Source organism: Miniopterus natalensis, chromosome 17, assembly GCF_054644295.1.
Source record: "Miniopterus natalensis isolate mMinNat1 chromosome 17, mMinNat1.hap1, whole genome shotgun sequence".
Lineage (NCBI taxonomy): Eukaryota > Metazoa > Chordata > Mammalia > Chiroptera > Miniopteridae > Miniopterus > Miniopterus natalensis.
Window position 1 is genome coordinate 10,873,864 of NC_142097.1, and position 25,605 is coordinate 10,899,468.

General features: G+C 50.4%; 4 protein-coding genes across 6 annotated transcripts in view; 2 read left to right on the top strand and 2 right to left on the bottom strand.

Annotated features, from left to right (window-relative positions):
- Nucleotides 1-18,376, bottom strand: part of PELP1 (proline, glutamate and leucine rich protein 1) — a 49,109-nt gene extending 30,733 nt beyond the window's left edge. Inside the window, exon 1 of the mRNA XM_087825923.1 lies at nucleotides 18,212-18,376. The gene's annotated coding sequence lies outside the window, so the exon portion shown is untranslated. The remainder of the gene's footprint in view (nucleotides 1-18,211) is intronic.
- Nucleotides 2,914-11,386, top strand: ARRB2 (arrestin beta 2). The gene is made up of 16 exons (XM_016201001.2): nucleotides 2,914-2,994; nucleotides 5,828-5,858; nucleotides 6,449-6,509; nucleotides 6,616-6,660; nucleotides 6,876-7,072; nucleotides 7,358-7,417; nucleotides 7,859-7,926; nucleotides 8,046-8,181; nucleotides 8,419-8,503; nucleotides 8,784-8,856; nucleotides 9,140-9,277; nucleotides 10,155-10,238; nucleotides 10,335-10,414; nucleotides 10,527-10,581; nucleotides 10,843-10,973; nucleotides 11,093-11,386. Exons 1-15 carry the CDS (start codon nucleotides 2,972-2,974, stop codon nucleotides 10,934-10,936), a joined length of 1,230 nt encoding a protein of 409 aa, XP_016056487.1. The 5' UTR covers nucleotides 2,914-2,971; the 3' UTR covers nucleotides 10,937-10,973; nucleotides 11,093-11,386.
- Nucleotides 18,377-18,621: 245 nt separating the features above from the next.
- MED11 (mediator complex subunit 11) lies at nucleotides 18,622-21,726 on the top strand. Of its 2 annotated transcripts, XR_015715847.1 has the most exons (4): nucleotides 18,622-18,757; nucleotides 18,935-19,065; nucleotides 19,733-20,009; nucleotides 21,311-21,726. XR_015715847.1 is itself a non-coding variant. In XM_087825924.1 (3 exons), exons 1-3 carry the CDS (start codon nucleotides 18,673-18,675, stop codon nucleotides 19,868-19,870), a joined length of 354 nt encoding a protein of 117 aa, XP_087682050.1. In that variant the 5' UTR covers nucleotides 18,622-18,672; the 3' UTR covers nucleotides 19,871-21,726. The 2 variants fall into 2 exon arrangements, 1 of the variants encoding a protein (XP_087682050.1); XM_087825924.1 differs by having other exon boundaries at nucleotides 19,733-21,726.
- Nucleotides 20,449-24,622, bottom strand: CXCL16 (C-X-C motif chemokine ligand 16). Of its 2 annotated transcripts, XM_016200930.2 has the most exons (5): nucleotides 24,395-24,622; nucleotides 23,884-24,022; nucleotides 23,508-23,590; nucleotides 21,268-21,678; nucleotides 20,449-20,826 (listed from the first exon to the last, which is right to left on the bottom strand). In XM_016200930.2, exons 1-5 carry the CDS (start codon nucleotides 24,459-24,461, stop codon nucleotides 20,813-20,815), a joined length of 714 nt encoding a protein of 237 aa, XP_016056416.1. In that variant the 5' UTR covers nucleotides 24,462-24,622; the 3' UTR covers nucleotides 20,449-20,812. The 2 variants fall into 2 exon arrangements, with proteins under 2 accessions (XP_016056416.1, XP_016056415.1); XM_016200929.2 differs by lacking the exon at nucleotides 20,449-20,826 and having other exon boundaries at nucleotides 21,115-21,678.
- Nucleotides 24,623-25,605: the final 983 nt, after the last annotated feature.

Genomic DNA, 25,605 nt, shown 5'->3' on the forward strand with positions numbered 1-25,605 from the left:
TAGTAGTATTGGGATGATATATAAGGCATCGAACACTATTCTACATGGTTGGCAGAGAAGTAAATTGATGCAACCTTTCTAGATGGCATCTTGCTAGTTCCCAAGGCAGTCTCTTTCATCGACACTTATTCATTCAACAAATAGTTATTGAGCACCTTTTAAGGTGCCAGGCACTGTTCTAAGTGATGATGATGAAAGAGTGAAGAAGACAATAACCCTCTAGACAGAAGAGATAGTCAACAAATAAGAAAATAAATATATAAATTTTGGATAGTTCTATGAGTTATTACCAAAAAATGAGCATGATAATGTGCTAGATGATGACGTGGATTGGAGTGGGGACTTCTTAAAAAGAAAGCCCTCTCAGCCCGGCCAGCGTGGCTCAGTGGTTGAGCGTGGACCCATGAACCAGGAGATCAGTGCTGGATTCCAGGTCAGGGCACATGCCCGGGTTGTGGGCTTGATCCCCAGTAGGGGGCGTTCAGGAGGCAACCAATCAATGACTCCCTCTAATCATTGGTGTTTCTCTCTCTCCCTCTCCCTTGCTCTCTCTGAAATAAATTTTTTAAAAACACATTTTTTTTAAAAAAGGAAGCCCTCTCTGAGGATGGCAAGATGACTTCATTCATACAGAATCAAAGGAAAGCTTCTCTAAGCAGAAGCAGCAGCATGTGCAAAGGCTCTGAGGTAGAAATGGGCTTGCTGGAGGATAGAAAGAAGGCTAGTTTGGCTCAAGGAGAGGGGAAAAGAGGAAGAGTAATTGATACATGTGGCATGTGTTAAGATCGGAGAGGTGAGTGTGGATCAGATCATGTGGATTCTAGTAGGCTGAGGTGAAAAGATCAGATTTCATTCATGCCATATTTGGAAGCCACTGAAGGGCTTTAAGCAGGGAGTGACAAGAACTCACGTTTGAAAAGACCCCTCTGATTGCTGTGTGGAGAAGGGACTTAGAGGGCCAAGAGTGGAGCAAGGAGAGCAACAAAGAAGCCATTGTGGCCCAGCAAGTGTGGCTCAATGGTTGAGCATTGACCCATGGAACAGGAGGTCACAGTTCAATTCCCGGTCAGGGCACATACCCAGGTTTTTCTCACCTAGAATAGAGTATATATCTCTTCCATATTTTTTGGCCTTTAGATCTTTCTAAAGTTGTCTTTCTATTAGTATGTTTTAATAAAGTAGTTTTCATCCCATGCAGACCACTTTACCTTTCAGTTCCAAAAGCACTTTAGATATGTAGCAATAAAGATCTTATTACCTTCTGGTCAGGACCATTTGACAAAAGTAATTGATAAGTCTAAAAGAAGTGTTTAAATCTTGAAAGAGGTGACGAGTGAGCTTAGAAGGTGGTGATAGAACTGAGGGGAAGGGAGGTGGCAGCTGGTGGGCAAGGCCTGTGTTTGAACATTAAAGATGATCTCAGAAACTGTCTTGTGTGTGTATTACTTTTTGTTGCATACAGAAGTGGAAGGGGGTGTGAAGTTGGTTCATTTGAGGAAGATAAGGGGAGTATGGAAAAAGAGATGGAAGAATAACTACTGTAACTTCTTAAAACCAAAATGCCAGTCATCCATCACCCCCCCCCCCACAAGTCCAGTCATTTTGCCCTCAAAATGACTCTTCGGCCTGACTCCTCTTCTTCCTTCCACTTTGTGGTTCATCATCTCCCCTTGACTAGTTTTAGTCTACAACAGCCTTCCCTCCACCCTCCACATTGCCCAGAATTATATTCGTAAAATGGAAATACCATGCTACTCCTTTACTTTAAAAACCACTGCTGGATCCATGTGCCCACCAGAGAAGCACGTCTCATTCCTTTTTACCTGCTATACAAAATCCTTCACTCTGCCCCAGTCTTCCTCCTCAGCCTTATCTCTCATGTTGTCTTACCCCCAGAAACACTCCATAACAGGATGTCCCTTGCCTTTCTCTATTTGAAATACCCATTCTCAACTTCTGCCCACCATTCAGAAAGATTGTGCCCTCAAATGTCCCCTCCTCTGGACAGCCTCCACTCCCTCCACCCCCACCCCAGCAAAATGCTTATAGTTGCTTTGTCTTCTGAGTTATAACTACATTATAGCATTCCTGGGATCATACTTATTTATGTGTTTCTTCAAGTATACTAGGAAGGCAGGGGCCATGTTAATTCATGTCTGTGTCCCCATCGCCCTAACATAGTGACTGGCACAAAATAGGCATGGATGGATAGATGGAAGAATGTTAGCTGCAATGAGTGGATGGAGGAGATGAGTAGTCAGAGAAATTAGGCAGGGTAATCCTGCAAAGATCAAAGACGGACACCAGGGGGAGTTGGCACACCACAATAAGGCGGGAGGGCTGGCCAAGAAGGCTGCAAGCACTGGGGTGAGCGGTACGCACCAAAGCAAGCATCCCTCAACTGAAACCGCTCACCCTCGAGTGCATCCCCCTACTCGCCAGGCTTGAGCTCGTTCTACAGCCCCCACCACCACCCCTTCCCGTCGCCTCCACCCCTACTGAGAAAGCAAACAAAGGGGAGGGGACCCCTGCAAGGTTCTGGATGCAGGGAGCCAATCAGAGGGCTCTAATCTCCCGGAAGGCGGGCGCCTTCTTTTAAGGGGGCCCAATCAGTTCCTTAGGAGGGGGTGAGGAGGGGCGGAGAGATGGGCGGGAAGAGCAAGGAGTGTGGAGGGATGCCCCCGGAGGGACAGGATGGGGAGGGGGCGGGGGCGGAGCCAATCACTGTGAGTGTCCGTGAGGGGAGGGCGGGCTGCGCGGCAGCGCGCGCGGTTGGGGCTGACGCATCTGGCCGCGGTTCCCCGGGATCCGTGGTGGGGCGGGGATAAAGGGGGCCTGGAGGGGAGGGGGAAGAGGAGAAAGAGCCTCGGGCGCGCGTGCGCAGCGGCGTGGGGAGGAGCAGGGACCAGGCAGCGGACTGGGCGGCTGCGAGCGAGCCGTGAACCCGGCGGGCGGCGGGCGCTCGCGCACCATGGGGGAGAAACCCGGGACTAGGTAAGGGAGGTGGCGCCACGCGGCGGGACGTGGGCGGCTGTTTCGGTCGGGTGCCGGGATGGTCTCCAGACAAGGACACTGGGGAGAGAATCGGGAGCCGGACGCCTGGGTCCCTGGGGGGCAGCCATCTGGGGCCGCACGCCTAGGTCCTCGAGAAGAATGAGAGGATGCTTGCCAGGGTCCCTGCAGAAAGCGAGTGCTGAAGGGGATCAGGAAACCGGCGCCTGGGTTCATGCAGGGATGTGGGGGCCGGGCGACTGGGTTCTCCCGTGCAGGCTGCGATGCAGGGGCGGAGGAAGGAAGAGCAGGTAGCCGGTCCCGAGGGGTCGGTTATGGGAAGGCTAGATGCCGGAAAGGGGATCCCCCGTACACTCGTGCTTAGCCACTAGAAAGCCTCCTATTCAGTGCCCCACAGGCAGTGGGGCTGCCCCCACCTGTCCCAAGGGCCGAGTAGCTCCGCTTCCAAACTTATGTCTTCCCCGGGGTTGCTAGGAGCAACAACCTCATCTTAAGAGAGCAGAGTGCGGGGCAACTCTCCTGAGTCTGGGCCTTACCCCTCTTCCCGCGGGTGAGGGGAGGAGGTATCTGCCCTAAGCACGCCATCCACTCCCCGGATGTTTTATATGCAATCGAGGCTCCTTCCTTACACTGGCACCCCGAGTTCTCTTTTTTGGTCTCTAGCACAATCCACTTCCTGTTGTGACCCAACACCCCCAAGGGGACAGTAGGTGAATGCCAGAGTCCCTGGGGAGCAGGAGCAAAAGAGGAAAAGGTTGGGGCTGTATGCCTCTCTCCAGAGGGGATCAGGAATGGGGGCCAGGTCCTGAACTGTCACTTGTTCTGCAAAACATTATCATATCAGCCCCACTACTCCCCACCCATAGAGTAGGAGAACCCAGGTTTCTGAGTATCAAGTCTACCAGCATTGGAGAGAAATGTCAGAGAAAGGATTGGTGTCCTGGATTTGGGGTTAAACGACCCAGAGAAAAGGGAAGCCACTGACTTGACGGAGGCTACCTTTTTCCGTTATGTGATTCAGGGAGGGGGAAGGATGGACCAAAGGGAGATTGCTGACTTGGCACAATTCCTCCCATCATATTCTGGGCCACAGGAAATGAAGAGAATAGCAGGAAGTGTAATGGGGCATCTGCTTCTGTGCCCCCCCCTCCCTGGTCACCCTCACACTCGGCCTCCTTGGCCAGCCTCAGTATACACATGCTGCTTCTCCCTAGTCTGGCAGGAGTTTGGCTGGGTTAGGATCCAGAGGGCAGGTGCCCTGCAGCTGCTCCAGGGCAATTACCACAAACTGACACTCCAGTTGGCCAACTGACTGGATTTCCCAGCCCTCTGCCAGGGATCCTAATAGGAAGAAACACTGGAATAAAGAGGAAAACCAGAAGCAAAGGGGAGGAAGAGCTGGATGATGCCATAGCTATCAGCCCCCAATTTGGGACAAGAGGAGGGGTGCTTATTCCAGCTGCCATCATATCAATGTTTACTCTCCTTTATTGGATGGGGATACCCAGGGACCTCCATAACCTTTGCCTTTGGCCTTCTGGGAAGAAGGGGCAAGTGAAGTTGTTATAGCAGAAACAGGGGGAAGGATGGACCAGTTGGCAGGATTTTGGGGGACCCTTCCCAGAGATCACTGCTGAGGCAGAGTGGATTGGAAGTGGATTGTAAGGTGGTGCGGCAAAGAACAAGCCCTCAAGTGGCCAGAGCACTGGAGTTGCCAATACTTCACTACTATTCCAGTAGTGGGTAGAGTCCAGGCTTAGATTGTTTCAGCAATTAGGAAGTGAACCCCTTTCAATTCAACAAACTTAATGCCAATTACAGAGGGAGGGTAGTAGAATAGTTTAGTGACTAAGAGCATGGACTCAGAGCCAGACTGCCTGTTCATCTGCCATTTACACTGTGACCTTAGGCAGAATACTTGACTTAGCCCATGCCTCAGTTTCCTCACCTATAAAATAGGAATATTGGGACCTCCATCGTTGGGTTATTAAGAGTATTAAATGAGATAACATGAAACACTTTAAACACTGTTGTACAGTATTCACCCAGTAAATGTTAGCATCGTTGTTGTCGTATGGCTGGCATTGTGCTGGGGATGCCTAAATGAATGAGACCTCTGATGCTCCCAGTCTATCTAGTGCAGTAGACAGTACACAGCTAACTGCCCTAGCATGGTGTCACACCACAAATAAAACAAGGAGTGACAGGAACCCCAAAAGAGTGGCCAGGGTGTGGGCTTGATCCGCTTTTTAAAGGAGGTGATATCTGAGCTGGACCTTGAAAGACAAACAGGCTTTTAAGCTGCCAAGATTAGAGATGGAGAAAGTTGGAGGGTTAATGGAGTAGGATCACACTGAGGTAGTGCCTATGGTAGAAACCATTTTAGAAGCAAAGGCCGAAGTCATTACTCTTTCAAGTACTCCAGCTTTGGAGCTGGAGACCAAGGAAGATAGAAAGAGGGTTAGGTCTTTTGCAGACAATACTGCAACCTGCCCATTCAGGTCCCCCTGGGAAGAGCCAGGGTGGTTCCTGTGGCAACCAGTGGCCATCGCTGTGGAGGAGGGGAACCAGTGAGGGTGGGGGGTTGCCATGACAACCAGCTTTGAGGTGCTGCCAAGATGGGAATATTAAGGACCTGTGGTTACCTTTCTTACTGGGAAAAAGTGGGAGGGGGTAGAGCTGGACAAAGCCCCAAAGCCGCCAGGCAGTAATCCCCGGTGAGCTCTGCTTCTCAGGCTGGGGAGGAATAAAGGGAGGGGGGGGGTCCCTGCTGAGTCTGAGGGAGGCAGTGGGGTTTCCCTTTCTGTTTTGTTAGGGTCTTCAAGAAGTCGAGCCCTAACTGCAAGGTGAGTCTCCCACAGTGCTTCTCTTCCTGACCCTCCCTGGGCCCTTACAAGGCCCAGCCTGCCCTTAGAGGATCCCCAACCCCTAGCTGCCCACTTCCTGTGACAGCTAAAAGCCAACTTCCTTCCCTCCAGAAGCCCCTTGCCACAAAGGCTGCTCCGCCTGAGCCAGCCACAGGGCTGGGTGGAGACAGGCCTGGGTCCCTAAGCAAGACCGAGGAGGAGGAGCCAGAAACCCAGGCCTATAGCCCTCAGGAACCAACCCAGGGTACCTGCGGCTGGGAACAGTTAACAGCTCCCAGGCCATGGCCCATTTACCCCACAACGCCTCTCTAACTGGCTATGACCCACGGACACACATACAATTGGTGTGCAGAGGTGTGAAAAGATATTAGGGAGGAGCTAAAAAGCCTCAAAGTTGGGTGATCTGTGAAGCCCCACCACCTTCCCCTTCTAGCCCTACTGGGAGGAAACCAGGAGAAATTCCTGGATACCCCAGCCTGGGAAGACCAGAGGCAGGACATCCCATGTGATGTTCTGATGCCCTACCGCCCTCCTACCCAATCTTCCCTGTGCCCCCTCTCCATCCTCAGCTCACTGTGTACTTGGGCAAGCGTGACTTTGTAGATCACCTGGACAAAGTGGATCCTGTAGGTAAGTGTGCCCAGAAAGGGGGATCTTGTTCCCCAAGAGAAGTTCCTGGGCCCAGGAACAGAGGAGAGGTCCTGACAGGAAATCAGCTCACGTGTCCGTTTCCTAGATGGTGTGGTGCTTGTGGACCCTGACTACTTGAAGGACCGCAAAGGTACTTGCCCCCAACTCCAGTGGTTCAAGGGGAGGTAGGGAGATGGGAAAGGAAATGGGCTGGCATTGAGGGGGGACCCAGAGAGATGGGCTGAGGCAGAAGCCAGGTGTAGGATTCAGGCAAGTCTTATGCAGCTGAGAACCAGCGGCTGCTAGGTACTTAGGGGGACTGGAAAGCGGAGCTCCTGACCACCCCACCTTTCCCTCCCTTGCCAGTGTTTGTGACCCTCACCTGCGCCTTCCGCTATGGCCGTGAAGACCTGGATGTGCTGGGCTTGTCCTTCCGCAAAGACCTGTTCATCGCCACCTACCAGGCCTTCCCTCCAATGCCCAACCCACCCCGGCCCCTCACCCGCCTGCAGGACCGGCTGCTGAGGAAGCTGGGCCAACATGCCCACCCCTTTTTTTTCACAGTGAGGATGCCTCCCTCCCTCTGCCGAGCAAGGGGTCTGGGACTGTTTGGGGTGTGAAGCACCAGTTATGGGCAGATCTGGAAAAAACAGGAGGGACCCTAGACCCACCTCCTTTCAGGGCCACCCTGCATTCAAGAAGCCCTTGCCTCTCTGCCTCCTTCCTGGGGCCTCTTCCTTTCTCCTTCCCCGTTCCCAGGACTTCTTCTCCAGCCTCTTAAATTGAGATTGGGAGGAAGACTTGGGAGCTTCCAGAGGAGCTAAAGCATCCCCTTTCCTCTGCTGCAGATACCCCAGAATCTGCCCTGCTCTGTCACTCTGCAGCCAGGCCCAGAGGACACAGGAAAGGTACTGGAGAAAGAGTTCTGAGGGCTCATGGGGCAGAGTAGGGTCCAGCAGGCACATGAGATGGGGTTGGGCTGTCAAGAAGCCAGGATGGAATGAAGGGTGGAGTAATGATCCCAGTGGATATGGGGTGTGTATGGGATGGTCACTGCTCACATGTGACCCTGCTTCTTGCTCTTGACCTGCATGTACCTGGGTAGAAGGGCTCACCTTGCATAGCCAGGATGAAGCCTCTGCCAGGTGCCAGGCCTTGAGCAGATAGTGGAGGGCCAGGCCTTATGTTCCTCAGAACAGGATGGGGCAAGAGTCCCTGCCCAAGACTGAGGGGAAAAGGAAGGGAGTGGTGGTGGTGGTGGTGATGGTGGTGGTGGTGGCGGTGGCGGTGGCAGCTGAGGCGGCAGCAGGGGCCTTGTGTAAGACCTGACCTTTTTTCCCCCTCCCAAGGCCTGTGGCGTAGACTTTGAAATTCGAGCCTTCTGTGCCAAATCACTGGAAGAGAAAAGCCACAAAAGGTGAGGGAAGCCACCTCCCCTGTGGTTTGCCCATTCCATCTCAGCTCCCAGAAGCTCCAGCCCCTATGGGAGGTGGGAGTGTGTGTTTGGGTGTCTAAGGAATGACCCCTCACCCCCAGGAACTCTGTGCGGCTGGTGATCCGAAAGGTGCAGTTTGCCCCAGAGAAACCCGGCCCCCAGCCTTCAGCTGAAACCACACGCCACTTCCTCATGTCTGACCGGTCCCTGCACCTTGAAGCTTCCCTGGACAAGGAGGTGGGGTGTGAGAGGGTGATGCAGGTGCTATAGTGCAGGCCAGACCCTAGGGGAGAGGGGGTGAAGCCACCTGTCAAGATCGTGTTTTTAAAGGAGGTTGCCTTAGCTAGCTGTGGAGAGTTGCTGTGGGCTTGGGTTTAGAGGGAAGAGGCCAAGCATTGTGTTTGTGTCAGGGCACATGGATCATGGGACCTGTGAAAACAGAACCAATTAACTTGACCTTCCTCCCCTCCAAAGCTGTACTACCACGGGGAGCCCCTCAATGTCAATGTCCACGTCACCAACAACTCCACCAAGACTATCAAGAAGATCAAAGTCTCTGGTAGGAGGTGGGGGTTGGAATGGGTCGTGGGAGAGGGAGTTGCTGCACATGTGGCTTCTGACATGATCTTAGCCCAAGGACATACCCCAGTGCAGGAGATCCACCGGGGCTCAGATAATTTAGGCTGTCCCAGAATGAGATGGGGACCAGGTGTTTACTGCTACAGGGAGGGCCAGGGGATGGGAGTGGTGTGGGCCCCAGCTGGGCCTGGCCATGTGGTCTGGAGTGGGCGGTAGTCTTCCCTCCAAGCAGAGCTGCTTGACCCCACCCCGCCCCACAGTGAGACAGTATGCCGACATCTGCCTCTTCAGCACTGCCCAGTACAAGTGTCCCGTGGCTCAGATCGAACAAGAGTGAGTATCAGAACAGCCCTGTGTCCCAAACTCAAGGGAGAAGAGTAGGCCTGGGAGAATGTGAGGTGGGGGTAGAATTCTTCCCAAACCATCTCCACTTTCAAGGGCATTCCCTCCAGTGAGGAGGCTCTGAGCCATTCATTTTCTTGAGGAGCTTGAGCCAAAAACAACTCCCTTGTGACCTGTGCCCAAAGAGAGAAGAGGCTAGTGATGGTGGGAGGAGCTGCCCCTCACCCACCCTGGCCCCTCCATAGTTTTGTTCTCTTGTCCCCACCCCCTTCAGTGACCAGATATCTCCCAGTTCCACGTTCTGCAAGGTGTACACCGTAACCCCACTGCTCAGCAACAACCGGGAGAAGCGTGGTCTTGCCCTGGATGGGAAGCTCAAGCATGAGGACACCAATCTGGCTTCCAGCACCATGTGAGGCTGGGGCTGAACGTGGGGCAGGGAGTTCTCTTACAGCCCAGGAGACATTCATTCAGTGCCAGCTGTGTGCCAGGTTCTGTCCTAGGTGCCAGGGCTCTATCAGTGACAGAAAAGACAAAAAGCCTCTTACATTCTAGGGGAGGGAGGATAGACAAATCAGATATACAGCATGTTCAGTGACCAGTGTTTAGGAGAAAAGGGAGGGCAGAGAAGGGAGAGTGTGGAGAGAGGGGCAGGGTGTGTTAACGTTAACTTTGAATAGGGTGGCTGGGGAAGACATAACCCAGAGGCGAATTCTGAGTGAGGACCCAAAGGAAGTAGGCGATATGGTCATGCAGGGAGAGTGTTCCAGGCAGAGACATCTATAAACAGACCCAGAAGTGAACCAGGCCGATGTGTCTGAGGAAGTTTGAGGGGGCCAGCAGGGCCACTGCAGGCCTCTATGGTGCCACTGTGCCTTTGGGCAGGAGCAGCCCTGGAGTAAGGGCTTCCCAGCATAAGGGCTGAACTTCACCCCCACTGGGGCCTTTGTGCAGGGTACATGCTGCATGACCACCCAGAGCAGGCCTGGAGGCCAGCGTGGTGAGAATGAATTACAAGGATGAGAGGAGCAGGTGGGGTTGGAGGGCTAATGGAGAGCAAGACAGTACAAGGACTTCAGCTTTTATTGTGAGAGAGATGAGAAGCCACGGGCAGGTTCTGTGCAGAGGATTGGCAGGGGGTACTTTGCTATGACCGCATAGCCTGTGCTGCTGGAGCCCTGGGGACTGGTGTGAGTTTGTGATCCTGCTCAGGGTCCCGATGGGAGCCCTAAGGGTGGGCTAAGGTGCAGGACGATGAGCCATGATCCAGCTCCTCCCCCCAATTGCAGAGTGAAAGAGGGTGCCAACAAGGAGGTGCTGGGGATCCTGGTGTCGTACAGGGTCAAGGTGAAGCTGGTGGTGTCTCGCGGTGGGTGAGTGTGTTGGGGCAGCCTGGGGTGGGGCTTGAAGTGGTTTCCTCTAGCTCTGCCTTGTCATCATCCCTTTATGCTGCCCCTCTCCCTCTCCAGGGATGTGTCAGTGGAGCTGCCTTTTGTTCTTATGCACCCCAAGCCCCATGACCACATTAGCCTCCCCAGACCCCAGTCAGGTAAGCATGCCACCCACACCAAGCCCCCAAAGGGAGGGCCTGAAGCCAGGCCAGTGGAGAAAAGCTGGTCTTTCCAGCACCTACCCACCTATCCACTTTCCTCCTCCCTCAGCTGCTCCTGAAACAGATGCCCCTGTGGACACCAACCTCATTGAATTTGACACCAAGTAAGAGCCTCATCCCCTCCCTTCCAGCCTTTGGCTCTTAGACAAAGATTCCTGTAACGTTCAAATCTACCCTCTACCCCCATTTTTTTTCTCTTTTCGGGGAGGGATGGTTGAGTCATCAAATCAGCTGCCCCTTCTTTGTCCCTTCCTGCAAATATCTGCAGTCCCATTGCCGCTCTAACTCCTCGGTCTCTGGAGGGGAGTGGGAGGTTGAGAAGAGGGTCTGAAGCCCTCACCTCACCCCTCCTTCCCACCACCAAGCTATGCCACAGATGACGACATCGTATTTGAGGACTTTGCCCGGCTTCGGCTGAAGGGGATGAAGGACGAGGACTATGACGACCAGTTCTGCTAGGAAGCGGGCTGGAGAAGGGAGTGGATGATGCTGGGAGGTAGGGGCCACCCCCAGACCCCCACTGTCCTGGGGTGGGTCCTAGCCTCTTTTCCCTTTCCCTCCATCCAGCAGCTTCCTCAGCCAACCCCTTACCCCTCCCTCTCTCATCCCCACCAGATACGCACTGGACCCATCTCTTGTTGAAAACGGGCATTAATTTTTTGACTTCGGCTGTGCTTCCCCAACCCCCCAATGGGTGGCAAGCTGTGTTCATACCTAAATTTTTCAGAGGGGGACGCTGAAAAGAGGAGCGATAGTAGGAAAAGAGGGGAGAGAGAACTGCACATTCAACCTCACCCCAACATTTCCTCTTGTCACTATCTGCCTCCCATTCCTTCAAGCCGAGGCCCTTTGCAGGGGCAAAGCCACTTCTTTGTTTCTGAGCATAAAGAATAAACTTTTTAATAGGCATGACTGTATGTGTTTTCTATGTAGCATTTGAGGACTGTGCTCATCCATGAGTCTGTTAGCTTGTGGGTGAGGACCTAATCTCTCCTCTGTTCCTATGTGGCACCTGGCCCACAGGCTGTCAACTAATGTTTATTGAATGACTGGGCTGTACCTGTGTTCCAAGGTAAACATCGAAACTTAATTGGGCCCGGCCGGGCGTGGCTCAGCGGTTGAGCATCGACCTAGGATCCAGGCGATCGGGGTTCGATTCCCGGTCAGGGCACATGCCCGGGTTGCAGGCTTAAGGCAGCCGATCAATGACTCTCTCATCATTGATGTTTCTATCTCTCCCTCTCCTTTCCTCTCCCTGAAATCAATAAAGATATATTAAAAAAAAAAAACTTAATTGGGCAGTCCAAATTCAGGGGCACAGTTTGGAAAAAGCCACAAAGTTTAGACTCTTCCTTGTTGCGGCCCACACACATGACCGCATGGTGACCTGTTCTGACTTAGTGTATTCGTTTCCACAGCTCCTATGGTTACTCAAGCAGTCCATTCTTGGGGCTCAGTGGGACCACAGCTGCAGCCTCACCAGACAGAAGTCACACGTCTCTGGAGCCTGGTACTCACATTTGAACACAGAAGCCAAGGCTTTAGGCTGCCAAAGAGAGTCATGCTGCCGTAAGCAAGTCCAAGTAGCTACATCCAACTACTGCCCTTCTAAGGTTCATCAGAGACTCCCTGAGGCTTGTCCAAAGCCCCAGGCTGAGCTAGAAGGAGTTAGTAACGCTCTACTGACATTCCTCACCTCCACCACCCACTCCCACTCCTATAGCCCAAATTTTCTCTCCTTTTCCTTTTTAAGGCTCATTCATTCCATGAAGAATCTTGATTTTAAGTCCCTTTTATGTGCCAGACATAGTATAGGGACATAGCAGTGACCAAACCAAACATTAAATCGTTCTCTTATTATTTAATTGCAATATCTGTGCTCCAAAGGAGAAGTACAGGAGCTATAAGAACACATGACAGGAAGTTCTGACCTAGGTTGGGGTTTAGGGAAGATTCTCCCGGAGGAAGTGACCTCTGAGCAGAGAACTGAAACATCAAAAGGAGTTCCAGCATTCCAGGCAATAACATCACCACATGTGAAGGCAGAAAGGGACAGCTTACTTCAGGGACTGAAAGGCCAGAGGGAATGTGACAAAGGCAGCCACAGGCAAAGAAGCTCCAGATGAAGCTGGTACGGCAGATGGGACAGCCCATACAAGCCTATTACGGCTCATGACATCTAATTAAATCATTACCCACAGGCTTTAAGCGCTGCCAAAATGCCAATGACCTTGCTTACCCCTCCACAGTTGCAGCCTATCCTGCACTCCCTGGTCTTTGTCACATGGAAGAACAGCCAGCATCTTTCTGACTCCCATGAACCTGCTCCTTGACCTCTGAGCTCTTGGCCCATGGATCTCAAACTTTTTCAGGTGGATCAGAATCCTCTGAAATACAAGATAAAGACAAAGTTTCCCAGAATCTACCTCCCCAAATGAAATCTGGATTTTGAATTAGCACACACTTTGAAAAACAATGCCTTTTTTCGTTTAGCTTTTTGTTCTTAAGAAAGTAAAAACATACTTTTTTTTTTTTAATTTAAACAGTAAACAGTGAAAAGAAGGCTCCCTCCTGCCTCTGGTTCCAGCCTGCAATTTCTCATTCCCAGAGGAAACCACTATCACTAGTTCTGTGATTATTCTCCCAAAGATATTATGCAAACTCAGTCTTTCACATATGGCTATATTTCCCCCTTATTTGAAATACAGATAGTAGCATACTATGAACATTCTTCTACACCTTACTTTTTCCTTTTAATACTGTAGCTAGGAGAGCATTCCTTTAACAATGCATATAGCTCTACCTCATTGTTTTAAAGAGCTGCATAGTTTTCCATTGCCTAGATGTCATTTATTTTTACCAGTTGCCTATCAATGGACATGAAGGATGTCCTTTCTTGCAAATTCAAACAGTATTACAATAATTATCCTTGAAGATATGTCCTTTTGCCCATGTAAAGTATATCTGTAGAGCAAATTCTTAAAAGCAGAGTTGGTGGGTTAAAGACAGCATCTTTTTTATTGCTGCCAATCAAACAGGTGACATGTGACATCATCCTAGTTTCAATTTGCATTTGTTTAGGAGCGAGGATGAACGGATTTACTGAGTTGATGTTGTCAACCGATGGTCATTAGTGCCAGTTCAGTGCCAACAGGAATCCCCAATTTGGAATGCAGTAAAAAAGGAAATTTTATTCAGTGCAAAGAGCTCAATTGTGATAGAACACACAGCTGTGAAAATGGCATGACTATGAGGTGGCCCTGGGCCAGGCGACCCTGGGGCTAGACAGCTTTGCTTTGCTCCTCACTGATCTGCTCCACTCTGCTCCAAGGAGACATCTTCAGTGTTTCAGCTCCAGCCAGGGAAACACAGTCTTCAGTGGAAAGGGAAAGTGTACTCTCAGAGGCAGCCAGAGGAGACAGAACTTACATAGACAGAAGTCCTGGCCAAGATCCCTGATTGGTCTGTCCTCATGCAGATGAGGACTCCAGATCCTCACAATTTGTCCAAAAACACTATTTGACAGAATGGAGCTCCTCTGATTGGTTGGTGAAGCTGTTTGGGGGAGGGGGGTAGCTGTACAGCTTCAATTGGATGGGGAAAGCTTCAGTTCTATTGGCTGAAATACGATTCCAGGAACTCCTTTATAAGGACTGACTCAGACAGCCCAATACAGTACAGGCAGGCAGTTCAGTGCAGGCAACAGGTCAGTGCAGGATTCTCCCTGAAATGCAGTTTGCATGCAGGGTTCTGGTGTACAAACAGCTGCTAGGCTCTGGGGAGGTTTTTGTTTTTGTTTTAATTTGAGCCCAGTTAGCCATCAGGAGCCCTTCTTAGTAGGTATTTTCTTTCTCAGGATCCACACTGTTAGCTTCTTAATGTACTTACTCTAAGGGCTCTTTATATAGTAAAGAAATTAGCCCTCTGTCGTAAATTTTGCAAATATTTTTCCTACTTTGTTGTCTTTTGAATTTGTTTCTAGTTCTTTTTTCTTTTCACTGAGGTCAAATTCATATAACATAGAGTTAGCCATTTTAAAGTGTACAATTCAATGGCATTTAGTATATTTACAATGTGGTGCAACCATTACTTCTAGTTTCAAAGTGTTTTATTTCTGGTATTTTTAATAATTTGCAAGTTTTTTATTTTAACGTAGTCTATTATAATCATGTTTTATATGGCTTCTTTTTTTGTTGTTTTTTGGTCACAAAGCTCTTGACCCTTCTGTTTCCTCCTAATTTCACACCTCCTTTTCTTTCCACTCCACACTAAGTTCAAGATCATCGTATCAGCCACGATCTCATCAGTACCCTCAAATCTTGCTCCTTTCACAATACTTGCTCTCAAACTCGCCATTGGCTCTGTTGACCATTACCCTGCCATTCTCCACTCCAACACTGGAGTGCTGAGCGCTGCCGGAGAAAAATCACACGATACTTACTCATTCATTAAGCAAATATTTTTAAACATGTCCTAGGTGCCAATACTGTGCTGGGTACGAATTTGGGGCCACAACAAACTTACAGAATCTGACCTCAGTTGGGCCCTCAATATCTGACAACCCTTTGTCTCATTCCATGTCCTTGGTCACCTCCCTCTCCTGGTCCCATCTTACCAATTTTCCAAACCTTCCTCATGTTCATAGTGACTTCTGTTTTTCACAGAGATTAAACTATAAGGGATGAACAATTTCAACTTCCTACCTACCAACAAACACTGACATCTATACCAATTCTCCTAGACAACCAAGGTTAAAATGCCTTCTCCAGTTCAAAGCTAATCCCTCCACCTGTACTCAGATCACTCCCCTCTCACTCCCCTCTATTCAACCTCTGCCTCTCTCTACTGGTTCTTCCTCCATGGTAATAAATTCATGCAAGTCTCTTCCACTAAAGAAAGGAAGGGAGAAAGGGAGGGAGGGGTGAAGGAAGGTAGGAGGGAGAAAGGAAGGAAACCAAAGAAACAACACTTCTCCACCCTTCTCTTTCATGTAAAATGTATCTCTATTTCCTCTCTCGCTTTTTATATTTATTGTTTTTATTTTCAAAGTTACATATGCACATACTTTAAGGCCTCAGATAGGACTACAAGGCCTATTACAATAAAGAGTAGACCCTTCCCTCTCCAATTTCCTTCTCGGGGCAACTACTTCCACCTCCTGTAGATGTTTCTTTTGGTATTTCCCTCCATATCTCTACACATGTTCATTAATTTTTCTTTTTAAGCACCATACTGGGTTCCCTCCATGTAAGATGAAAACTGAGCTCCCTTTCTTCCCTCTGCCCGCTCCATGGATCACTTTCCATCCTGCCCCTGCATCCCACACTCCCAAGAGAATTATATCAGTTGGGGTTAGATCAATATTCATTATTTACATTAGTATGCTTATTCTGATTTTACTGTGCATACAGATCACCCAGGGATCTTCAAGCACAGATACTGATTCAGTAGGTCTGTGGTGGGGCCTGAGATACTGCATTTCTAACAAGTTTCTAGGTGATGCTAGTTCTGCTGGCCTGCAAAGCACACTTTGCAGTATAAGACCCTAAAGGAGCACAGAGCTCCACTGCTAGCCTTGGTCTCTATATGATTTGTGGAGCACACTGCACTGTTCTTTGAGGAAAAAATAAGTTCTGTTTTGTTGAATCACTGCATTTTTAGCCTTCACCCTAGCAGAGCGGGAATACAGAATTCCAGATTTGAAATCACTTTCCCCCAAAATGCTGAAGGCATGATCCACTGTCTTCTAGTCTGGAGTGTTACTACTGAAGCCCAGTGCCATTCTAATTGCCTATCCTTAGCAAGCAGTCTGTTTTCTCTCTGGAAGCTTTTGCAAGACCTTTATATATATATAAATATTGATTTCAGAGACAGGAAGGGAGAGGGGGAGAGAGAAATAGAAACATCAATGATGAGAGAGTCGTCATTGATTGGCTGCTTCCTGCATGTCCCCCACTGGGGATCGAGCCCACAACCCAGGCATGTGCCCAGACTGGGAATCGATCTGAGATCTCCTGGATCCTAGGTTGATGCTCAACCGCTGAGCCACGCCCAGCTGGGCTGCAAGACCTTTTTGCGTCTAGTGTTCTGATAGTTCATGATGTACCTTGATGCTGGGCACCTGATGGGCCCTTTTCATCTGGAAACACAAGTCCTTTCTTAATCTTCATTCTCTCTGATCTCTAAGCCCCCTGGTCTGATTCTCTAATTTTCCTTTCCCCCGCCACCTATATGCCATCTACTTAGTTTTGCCTTACTTGCTGGGAGAGTTCCTCAATTTCTCTTTAAACCCTTTTGCTAGATTTTTCATTCCTTCCCTTGTGATTTTACTTTTCAAGTCTGTTTTCTTAGATTCAATCCTTTATTATAGTATCTCTTATGTAAAAGTATCAATAGTTCTTTTTCCTTAAGTTTTCCTTTACATTGTCTAAAGTCTTATTTTATTATTTTTTTCCTGTTTATTTTGGTCTCTGCCTTTCATGTTTGAAAGTTTCTTCAAGTATCTAGAAATTCTCTGTCTATTCATATGTAAGGGTGAGATGCTAAGAAGTTGACTAGAAGATCTATGGACATAGTTGGGACTTGCCAACTGTGGGTTTCACCATGGGGTGATCTGGCTAACTGCTTTGTTGGAAGACCCCTGATGTTAATACTCAGGTCTTTTCTCTCACTTTTCTCTCACTTCCAGGCTCTGATCTGGTTGGCAGTGTTCAAAAAACCACCACTCAGTATATAAACTTTCACTTCTCTATTTTCAATACCACTGTCCCAGGTACCCTGCATGCTGAAGAATCTGTTTTCCATCTCCAACAAAGAAGCCTCCAGTAATATGATAGGTTGGGCGTGAATAGCTACCCAGATATAGGGGTAAAGGAGGAGATGGGAGGGGTCTAATTACTTCAAAGAATCCTCCTAACTTTAGTACCACCTACACCCCAGCTGTACATGCCGCCACTACTTCAAGGATACATCAAGTTGCTTCTAAACTTTCTTCACTGCCGGCTTACCTGCCACTTCATTGCTAAATTAGTTGCCACTTATCCTTCTGTTCTCCAGTTTCTATCTGAAGTTTTGCTATCAATTCCTCTTTCTTTTTGACCCCTTTATAAAATCCCTTATTGTTATTTTATTGGGCTCTACAAATGGAGACGTTAACTGCTATATCCCTCAAGGGTAACTGAAAGTCTCCATTCATTCACTAGCCCTATTGCAAACTGGCTTCATTCTCAATCTTCCATAAGCTGTCAACATTGATCTTTCCAAAAGGGTAAATCTGTCATAACACACTTCTCTAAAATCCTTCGAAGGTCCCAAATGCCTTCAGAATGAAGTCCAAATTACTTGGCTTGTAAACCTTTTCCTCATCTGTCTCTCCTCACTCCAGTCACATCTAACCGCCACCACACTCCATTCACTCCAAACTGAATCCCTCCCTTGCTGTCCTTCAAATGTGCTGGGCCCCTTCAAGCACCACGCGCCTGCCTATACCCGTTCCTTTTTCCTCCTCCACCTGGTACACCCCGGGCATCTCTCAAACAAAAAGCCTACCCCACGCTCGCGGGAGAGTCCACCTCATTCGTCTTTGTAGCCCAGAGCCCACCACGTAATAGAAAAACAGTAAGGGAAAGGGAGAAAGGCTGAAGTAAGCCAGCCTCTGAGAATCTATTGATAGTCGGTGTTTCAGTTGGGCTCCTGTTCAGGAGGAAGCGCTGGGGCCAATAACGTAACACTCACCAAGTCAAGCTTTTCTCAGGCCCCAAGAAATGGCGGAGCCGGGTGGGCACACAGACAGGCTCCATGGCTGTGTAGGCTGCAAGAATACCCCAGAACTCCCACCATCATCACCTAGCACCAGCAGACGGTCAATAAACTCTTACAGAAGAAATTAACTATAGACCACAAGACAACGTCGCGAAGGCGGACGGCTCAAAACCGCCCCTGGGTACGGAAGGTTGCGCTGCTACGTCTGGTACTGGCAGCCCAGTGGCGGTGGCGCAGGCCTGGGCATGCGCAGAACTCCCTGGGCGTTGCTGTTCGGCGGGTGAACCGAGAAAGGCGAGGCTGCGCTGAGCATCCTGGGAGTCGTAGTGCCGGCTAGAGAGCGCTCTGCGCGCGGGCGCAGACCAACCGTCCCTTCCGGGTTCCGGCGTTGCGTTTCGCAAAAGGAGAAAATCCTGTGGGTTTCCAGAGTGACGATGGCTACCTACAGCCTGGCAAACGAGCGACTACGAGCTTTGGAAGACATCGAACGGGAAATTGGCGCCATCCTTCAGAATGCAGGTTAGGGATACGAGAGCGAGCCTGAGCCGCGTGCCCACGCGCCAGCCCGAGATCAGAAGCGGAGTCGGGGACGGAACCTGGGTGCTAGCGCTGCGCGTGCGGGATTGAGGGGCTGGCCCTTGGGCGGGGCCGTACCCGCGGTCTCTGAGCAGCCCTCCCCTCCCTCTGCCCCGGCAGGTACTGTAATCCTGGAACTTTCCAAGGAAAAAACCAATGAGCGGCTGCTGGACCGGCAAGCGGCGGCTTTCACGGCGTCGGTGCAACACGTGGAGGCGGAGCTGTCGGCTCAGATCCGCTACCTAACCCAGGTGGGTGGGGGGTGGGAGGTGCAGTGTGCCCACCTAGCTCTCTGCCTTAGCCTTAACCTTAGCCTTAGCCTTCAGAGGGCCCAGGCAGAGCCTTGGCCTCGGGAACCAGGCAGGACCTGGCCGGCCAAGCCGGCACCAGGCCGGATGACGTTGGCAGCACCCCTCCATTCCAGGACCGGTTTCTTCCTCTCTAAAAAGACAATTAAAGGCGGCCATGCCTATTCACTGGGTTTCATCCCATGAGCCACTAGATGAGGAAGTCATGGGAGAAGACCTGTAAACAATCCCAAAACCACGGGACTTTGCCCCTAGAAACTTCACCTGACCTCAGGGGCATGAAACCCCAGATAGCTACTTCCTGAGAAAAGGCACAGGATTGAGAGGGTTCTGAAGTCATTACAATAGCAGCCACTATTTACCAAATTTTTACAATGTGCCAGACACTGCATGATCTTATTTAACTGTACTACTCTAGGAATTAGTTATTTGCACCCCCATTTTCCAGATGAGGTTATCAGAAGTTAAGTGGTTTGCCCTAGGTCATCCAGCTATCCTGTGTCATAATGGATTCAAACTCAGGGAAGAAATGAGACAAGAGACCTGATGCCTTGTTGGGGAGATGGATAAGGGAGGAGTTGCCTTGTTTACCTATTGAAATGTCCTCTAGGTGGCCACAGGGCAGCCCCATGAGGGCTCCAGCTATTCTTCAAGGAAGGACTGTCAAATGGCACTAAAGCGAGTGGACTATGCTCGCCTCAAGATCAGTGATGTGGCCCGCACCTGTGAGCAGATGCTGGAAAACTAAGCCAGGTAGACGGAGAGACAGCTTGGAGGGAGATCACCACCTGCACCCAGGGACAGAACCTGGAGACCTGTAGGATGAGGAACACAGGCTGCCATGCGTGTCCTGCTGGTCAGAATACATGAGGACAAAGAGACAAAAGGTGGGAATGAAGAAACTTAAATACCAAGCCTGCCCACAATTCTAGGCCTGCTTGTCCAGCAGGGTGCTCCTGCTCTGCACTTCACAAAAGTACTGACAAACTCCAACAGGAGATGGAAAGTCAGACACCCAACCCACTTCCTCATATACTTCATGTCTTTGTCCAGGCTTCCACAGACTTGGACCAGTGAAGACACATTCTTTTTCATTTGAAAAGATGAAACAGGAACTAAGGGTTTTAATAATAAAAACAATAACTAAAAACAATGAACTCAGATGATCACTGGGGCAAGTGTCAGTCACACAAGGGAATTAGGAAGTAAAACCAGCCTGTATGGCGACTGCTGAGGGAAGGTGGGAAAGCCCAGGCCTTAAGTTGGGGTCAGGGAGGAAGCAGGAGAAGGCTGAATTTGGTGTAGTATGAAGAGAGACTTTGGGGAGGGGGGCACCATCAGCAGAGAAGCTGAAGCCAGGAGTCCTGGTAAAGGGGCAAGGGCATGAGACCAATGTATACAGAAAGAAGAGTCAATAATTACAAAAATAATTTTTAGTAAAAAAACATACATTTAGGATTTGTCTGGAATTTTACCCAGTGTAAAGACGGGGGGGGGGTGAAAGCAAAAGAAAGGTCTAAGGGGGGGGCAGTGGCTGGTTAAACAACAAATACTTGCGAAGTGCCTCCATATGTCAGAGAGGCTGTTCTAGTGCGTTAGATGTATCTGGTGTGGAATAAATCACAGTTTCGACTCTCACAGGCTTCCATTCTTAGCCCAAGTGTTGGGAGTCTGGTGCCACAGGTATATATTAAAGCACCGAATCTGGAAAAGATAAATCAAGAGATGAGCTCTGAAATGAAGGGAAGTTGGGGTGGGGGAGTGATAGCGAGTCAGACTCCAAAATGTTCAACCATACCACCTGGTACATAGTAGGAACTTTAAATAAAGATTTGTGAATTAAATGGATGGCTCCCACCTTCCACCCCTTCATCTCCCACTAGCCTGCTCTAGCTGCCATCTTCTTGATGTTTCTCCAAGCACTGCCTGGCTTTGCAGGCCAAGCATTGGTCCCTGGGTCCTTGGTGGCTTCCCTCCCTCCCCATTCTGTAGTATGACTAACTCTTCTCTCGTGACTTATGGTCCATGGTGCAGATAGTCTTCATATTTGTCTGCCTGGGTGGGTCCAGCTATCCAGGCTACTGGGGTCAGGATCCCTACCAAGGAGACTGGTCCCTAATGGAGGGGTTCAGAGGTCCAGTTTACCTTGAGAGTACTGCAGTGACTGCTTACGTCTCCTCTTACACAGCACATAGAGGAGGACTCCAGTCAGGATGAAGACAATGACCAAGAGGGACAGCACTGGCACCACGACAGATGTAGGACCCACATTTTCTTCCAACTGCTTCTGGTTCTCCCCAGCCTCAGGCTCAGCCTCCAGACTGTGGCCCACAGAGGAAGTAGTGGTTTCATGTGCGTGGGTGAGCTTTTTGTCCAAGTTCAATGTTCCTACTGGAAGGGTAGGCTGCTGAGTAGACTGCAGGATGGGTGGCAGGTACGTCTGAGAAGGGATGCCTGTGACTGCAGGTGCCCTTTCTGTGGACTCAGGAACCTGGGTGCTGGGGGGAGGTAAATGCCCCTGGTGGGCCACTCTCCCAGAGTTATCAAATCCACATTCTGCAGAGGTGAGAAGTGAGAAATCAGGGTTATGAGGGGACAGGGTGAAGAAGTAGAGGGAAGGGTAGTGGGTCAAGGAGAACATCAAGGGAACAGCTGAAGACCAGGAGAAAAAGGCAGGGGGAGAGGTGAAAGGTGGAGGAGAACTGAGCCAACTACAACATGAAACCACTGGGACAAGCATGCATTCTGAACTGGGAAGTCAAGAGACCTGGGTTGGGACCCTGGCTCTGCTACAGAGTAGCTGCTGGACATGCGCCTGTCTCTTAACCTCTTAGGGACTCATTTGTTTCAGCTGTAAAGTAGGGATAATTGTAGTACCAAAGGCCAGAGAAATGGGAGGGTTAAATGAATTAATGTAGGCCTATGGAGCTCAAAGGGCAGTAAGCTTACTACAACTTTAGGTGGGATGTGAAAAACACTTTGCATTTTAATGGTTGTGTATTTATTTTAGGAAAAAATACACCCAGAGCATTAAATTGTGACTTCACAGATATTATTGCTGGAGGGCAAGTTACTATTTAAGTTTTTCAAAAGTGCCTGGCCCGGCGTGGCTCAGCGATTGAGCATCGACCTAGGATCCAGGAGATCGGGGTTCAATTCCTGGTCAGGGCACATGCCCGGGTTGCCGGCTAGGCAGCCAATCAATGACGCTCTCATCATTGATGCTTCTGTCTCTCTCGCCCTCCTTTCCTCTCTCTGAAATCAATAAAGATATGTTTTAAAAAAATAAAAACAAAAGTGGCTAGTGGCCCAGCCGGTGTGGCCCAGTTGGTTGAGCTTCATCCCAGGCACCAAGAGGTTTCGAGTTTCTATTCCTGGTCAGGGCACATTCCCCAGTTTCGGCTCAGTCCCCACTAGGGGACATGCAGGAGGCAGCTGATCAGTGATGTTTGTATCTCTCCCTATCCCTTCTTCTCTCTGAAATCAATAAAAACTTATTTTAAAGTGACTTGTGTACACTTAAGATTTGTTAATTTCATTATGTGTAAATTCTACCTCAAAAGAAAAAGGAACAATAAAATATTGGATTCTACTTAATATATGCATGCTGAAATGTTTGGGGGTGAAGTATACTCATGCCTGCAACTTACTTGGAAATGAATCAAAAAATAAAGTGGATTGATGATAGAGGATGGATAGGCAGATGGATATGCAATAAAGCAAGTATAGTTAAAATGCTGCAAACATTGTAAAATATAAAATATACTTGTTTTTTATGTACATATATAGAATATGTAAAATATAAACATGAAAATCAAAAATCGTAGAATCTAGGTGGTGGGTGTATGGATGTTTACAATTCTTTCAACTTTCATGTACTGCATGTCTTTAAATTTCCATAAAATAGCCCTGGCCGGTTTGGCCCGTGGACTGAAGGGTCCTGGGTTCAATTCCTGCCAAGGGCACATACCTTGGTTGCAGGCTCCATCCCCAGCCCCTATCGGCATGTGTGAGAGGCAACCAAACCATGTGTCTCTCCTCACATTGATGTTTCTCTCTCTCTCTCCCTCCCACTCTCTGAAAAGCAATAGAAAAAATATCTTCAGGTGAGGATTACATTTCTATAAAATAATGGAAAACAAAAATAGTGTCCTGATGTCAAGAAAAATATTAAGTAATAGCACAGTGTGAACTAGCAAAAAATCATGGAAGTGGTGGTGCATGATGTTCGGTAAACAGGGACTTAAGTGAAAATGCTTTCTTTGGCCAGCATCAGAATAGGAATGTGAGGTATCAGAGGGGAAAGGTCTGAGGCCAAGAAAAATGTAAGGTGGAGGCACTGAGCCCTGGAGACAGAGCCTGGAGGGGAGGGGGAAAGCTCTCACCTCTTCGTTCAAAGCAGCTGATCAAGTCAATCACCCATGGGTCTTTGCTGCCCCCACATACCGTCCGGTAAAGTAGGCGGAACCTTAGGAGGAACAACCTGGTCTTAGCTTCAACTGGGGGCCCTCCCTCCCTTTTCCCAGCTCTTTCCTCATTCCAAAGACATGAGGTCACCGCCACTAACAGCCACCCCTTTCTGCTGGAGCTGGGGATTTCCAAGGAAGGTGAACAGGAAAGTGAAGGTGTGGAGAATTGAGGCAAAGTAACCCAGAGAAGGCTTAGGGCCTCGGAGGAGGAGTTCAAGTTTGACCAGAGAGGGTCCTGGAAGCACCTGGCGAGGGGGGATTGCACTGCCTTCCCAGGGGTGGCTGAGATTACCTGACCAAGGGAGTACAGCGGTCAAAGGCTTTCAGTAGTTTTTGGAAACGTCCTATGGCTTGAACCGTTGGAGGGGAGTCAGAAAAAAATATTTTATCACAGCGACAACTTCCAGCGCTGCTGCCCTCGTTGCAATCGCCTGAGCGGGACAGAGGTGGTCAAGCCCAGGTTCCCAGTCCGAGGCGCTCTGCCAGCTGTTCCTTACTCCCCAGCCCACTGTCCCACTGCGGCCTCTCCCCTGGCCCGGGTCTGCTCGCCAGGCTCAACCCACACATCACACCCCCAGACACTCATCGTCTCTCCTGTACCCAGGTGTCGGCAGCCTGACCCCAGCTCCAGGCAGCCGGCCCCCCCCCTGCCCGGGCTGCCTTGGGGATCCTGGCACGCCTGGCTTCCCACTTATTCAACTCAATTCCGAGGCCTTAGCGTATATCTCCTCCACCCCACACACACCCCGCCACCCGCTCCCCTGGATTGGGGGATCTGCGCCCCAGCCCGGCCCCTGACGAACCTGGCAGAATCAGCTGCGCTAGCAGGGGTAGGAGCGCGAGGAACTGGGGTCCCCAGCTGCACCTCATCTCGGGGCCGCCTGGCCCCGTCCGGCTCCCCGACAGGCTCCGGAGAGTGACGTGCAGCTGGTTTCTCTGAGGCTTTCGCGTCCTTGACCCGCTCCGCCCGAGATCCTGGGCGAGTCAGGCCGTGGGCGCCCAATCCCCGCGCGAGGCGGCAGTGCCCACCTTCCCTCCCGGCGCGCGGCGGCGCGAACCGACAGCGCGGTCAGTACCGTCGACCCGCGCGCCCCCAGCCGCCCGCGGGTGGGAAACCCCCGGAGCGCCCGCGCCCCGGCACTGGGGCCTTCGTCGTGGGGTTGGCCGGGAATGTCTGAAGAAAGAGAAAGAAAACCTGGGCTGTGAGCGCGGCGGGGCAGCGGGGCTGGCACCTGGCGGGGGCGCTCGGGAAGGCTCCTGGATGCCAGCTCCGCCCGTCCGCGCACCTACCCCAGGTCAGCCCTCGGGAACTGCGACTGGAGAGAGGCTTCACCCGCCGCCGCCTCCTCCAAAGCGCTTTCACTTCCCTGGCAGGGACCCTGCCACAGCCGGATCCTGTGACGCAGCCGGGGTGATGCGCACAGGAAAGTCCGCGGGACTCGAGGAACACAAGCTGCCAACTCGTGAGGAGCGGCCCACGGGCTCCGCAGCCCTGACGTCACCACCGCCCGCACCCGAGGTATTTACCTTCGAAAAGTGGTGGCGGCTGCAGGTACCGGAGCAGAGGAACGGCCGGAGAGGCTAGGTCTACTGGGGCGCACCGCCAAACCGATCCAAGCCCAAGGGATGCTCCTGTTCCCTCCTCCCACACCCCACCGACGGATCCAAAGTTCTTCCCTCCTTGCCAAACCCTCCCCAATAGGATAAGCCCTCCCTTATCTCTATCCTAACTCAAACCTCGCTTTTGAGGGTTTGAGCCTCAAGTACCAACTTCCCCCTGAGTACATCTTTCACCCAATGGCCCACTTTCCCGTCTAGCCCCCATTCTCAACCCGGATCCCATCTTCAGCCTTGAAAACCTTATTCTCAGCTCCTAACACTCACCTATAGATTCTACCCTAAGGGACCCTTGAACCCACCCTCCCCCATTTTGTGGCCCAACCCCAAATTCTCACCACCATCCTCTCCCTCACCATACAATCCTTTCCTATGCTTAGTCTGAGCCCAGGCCCTG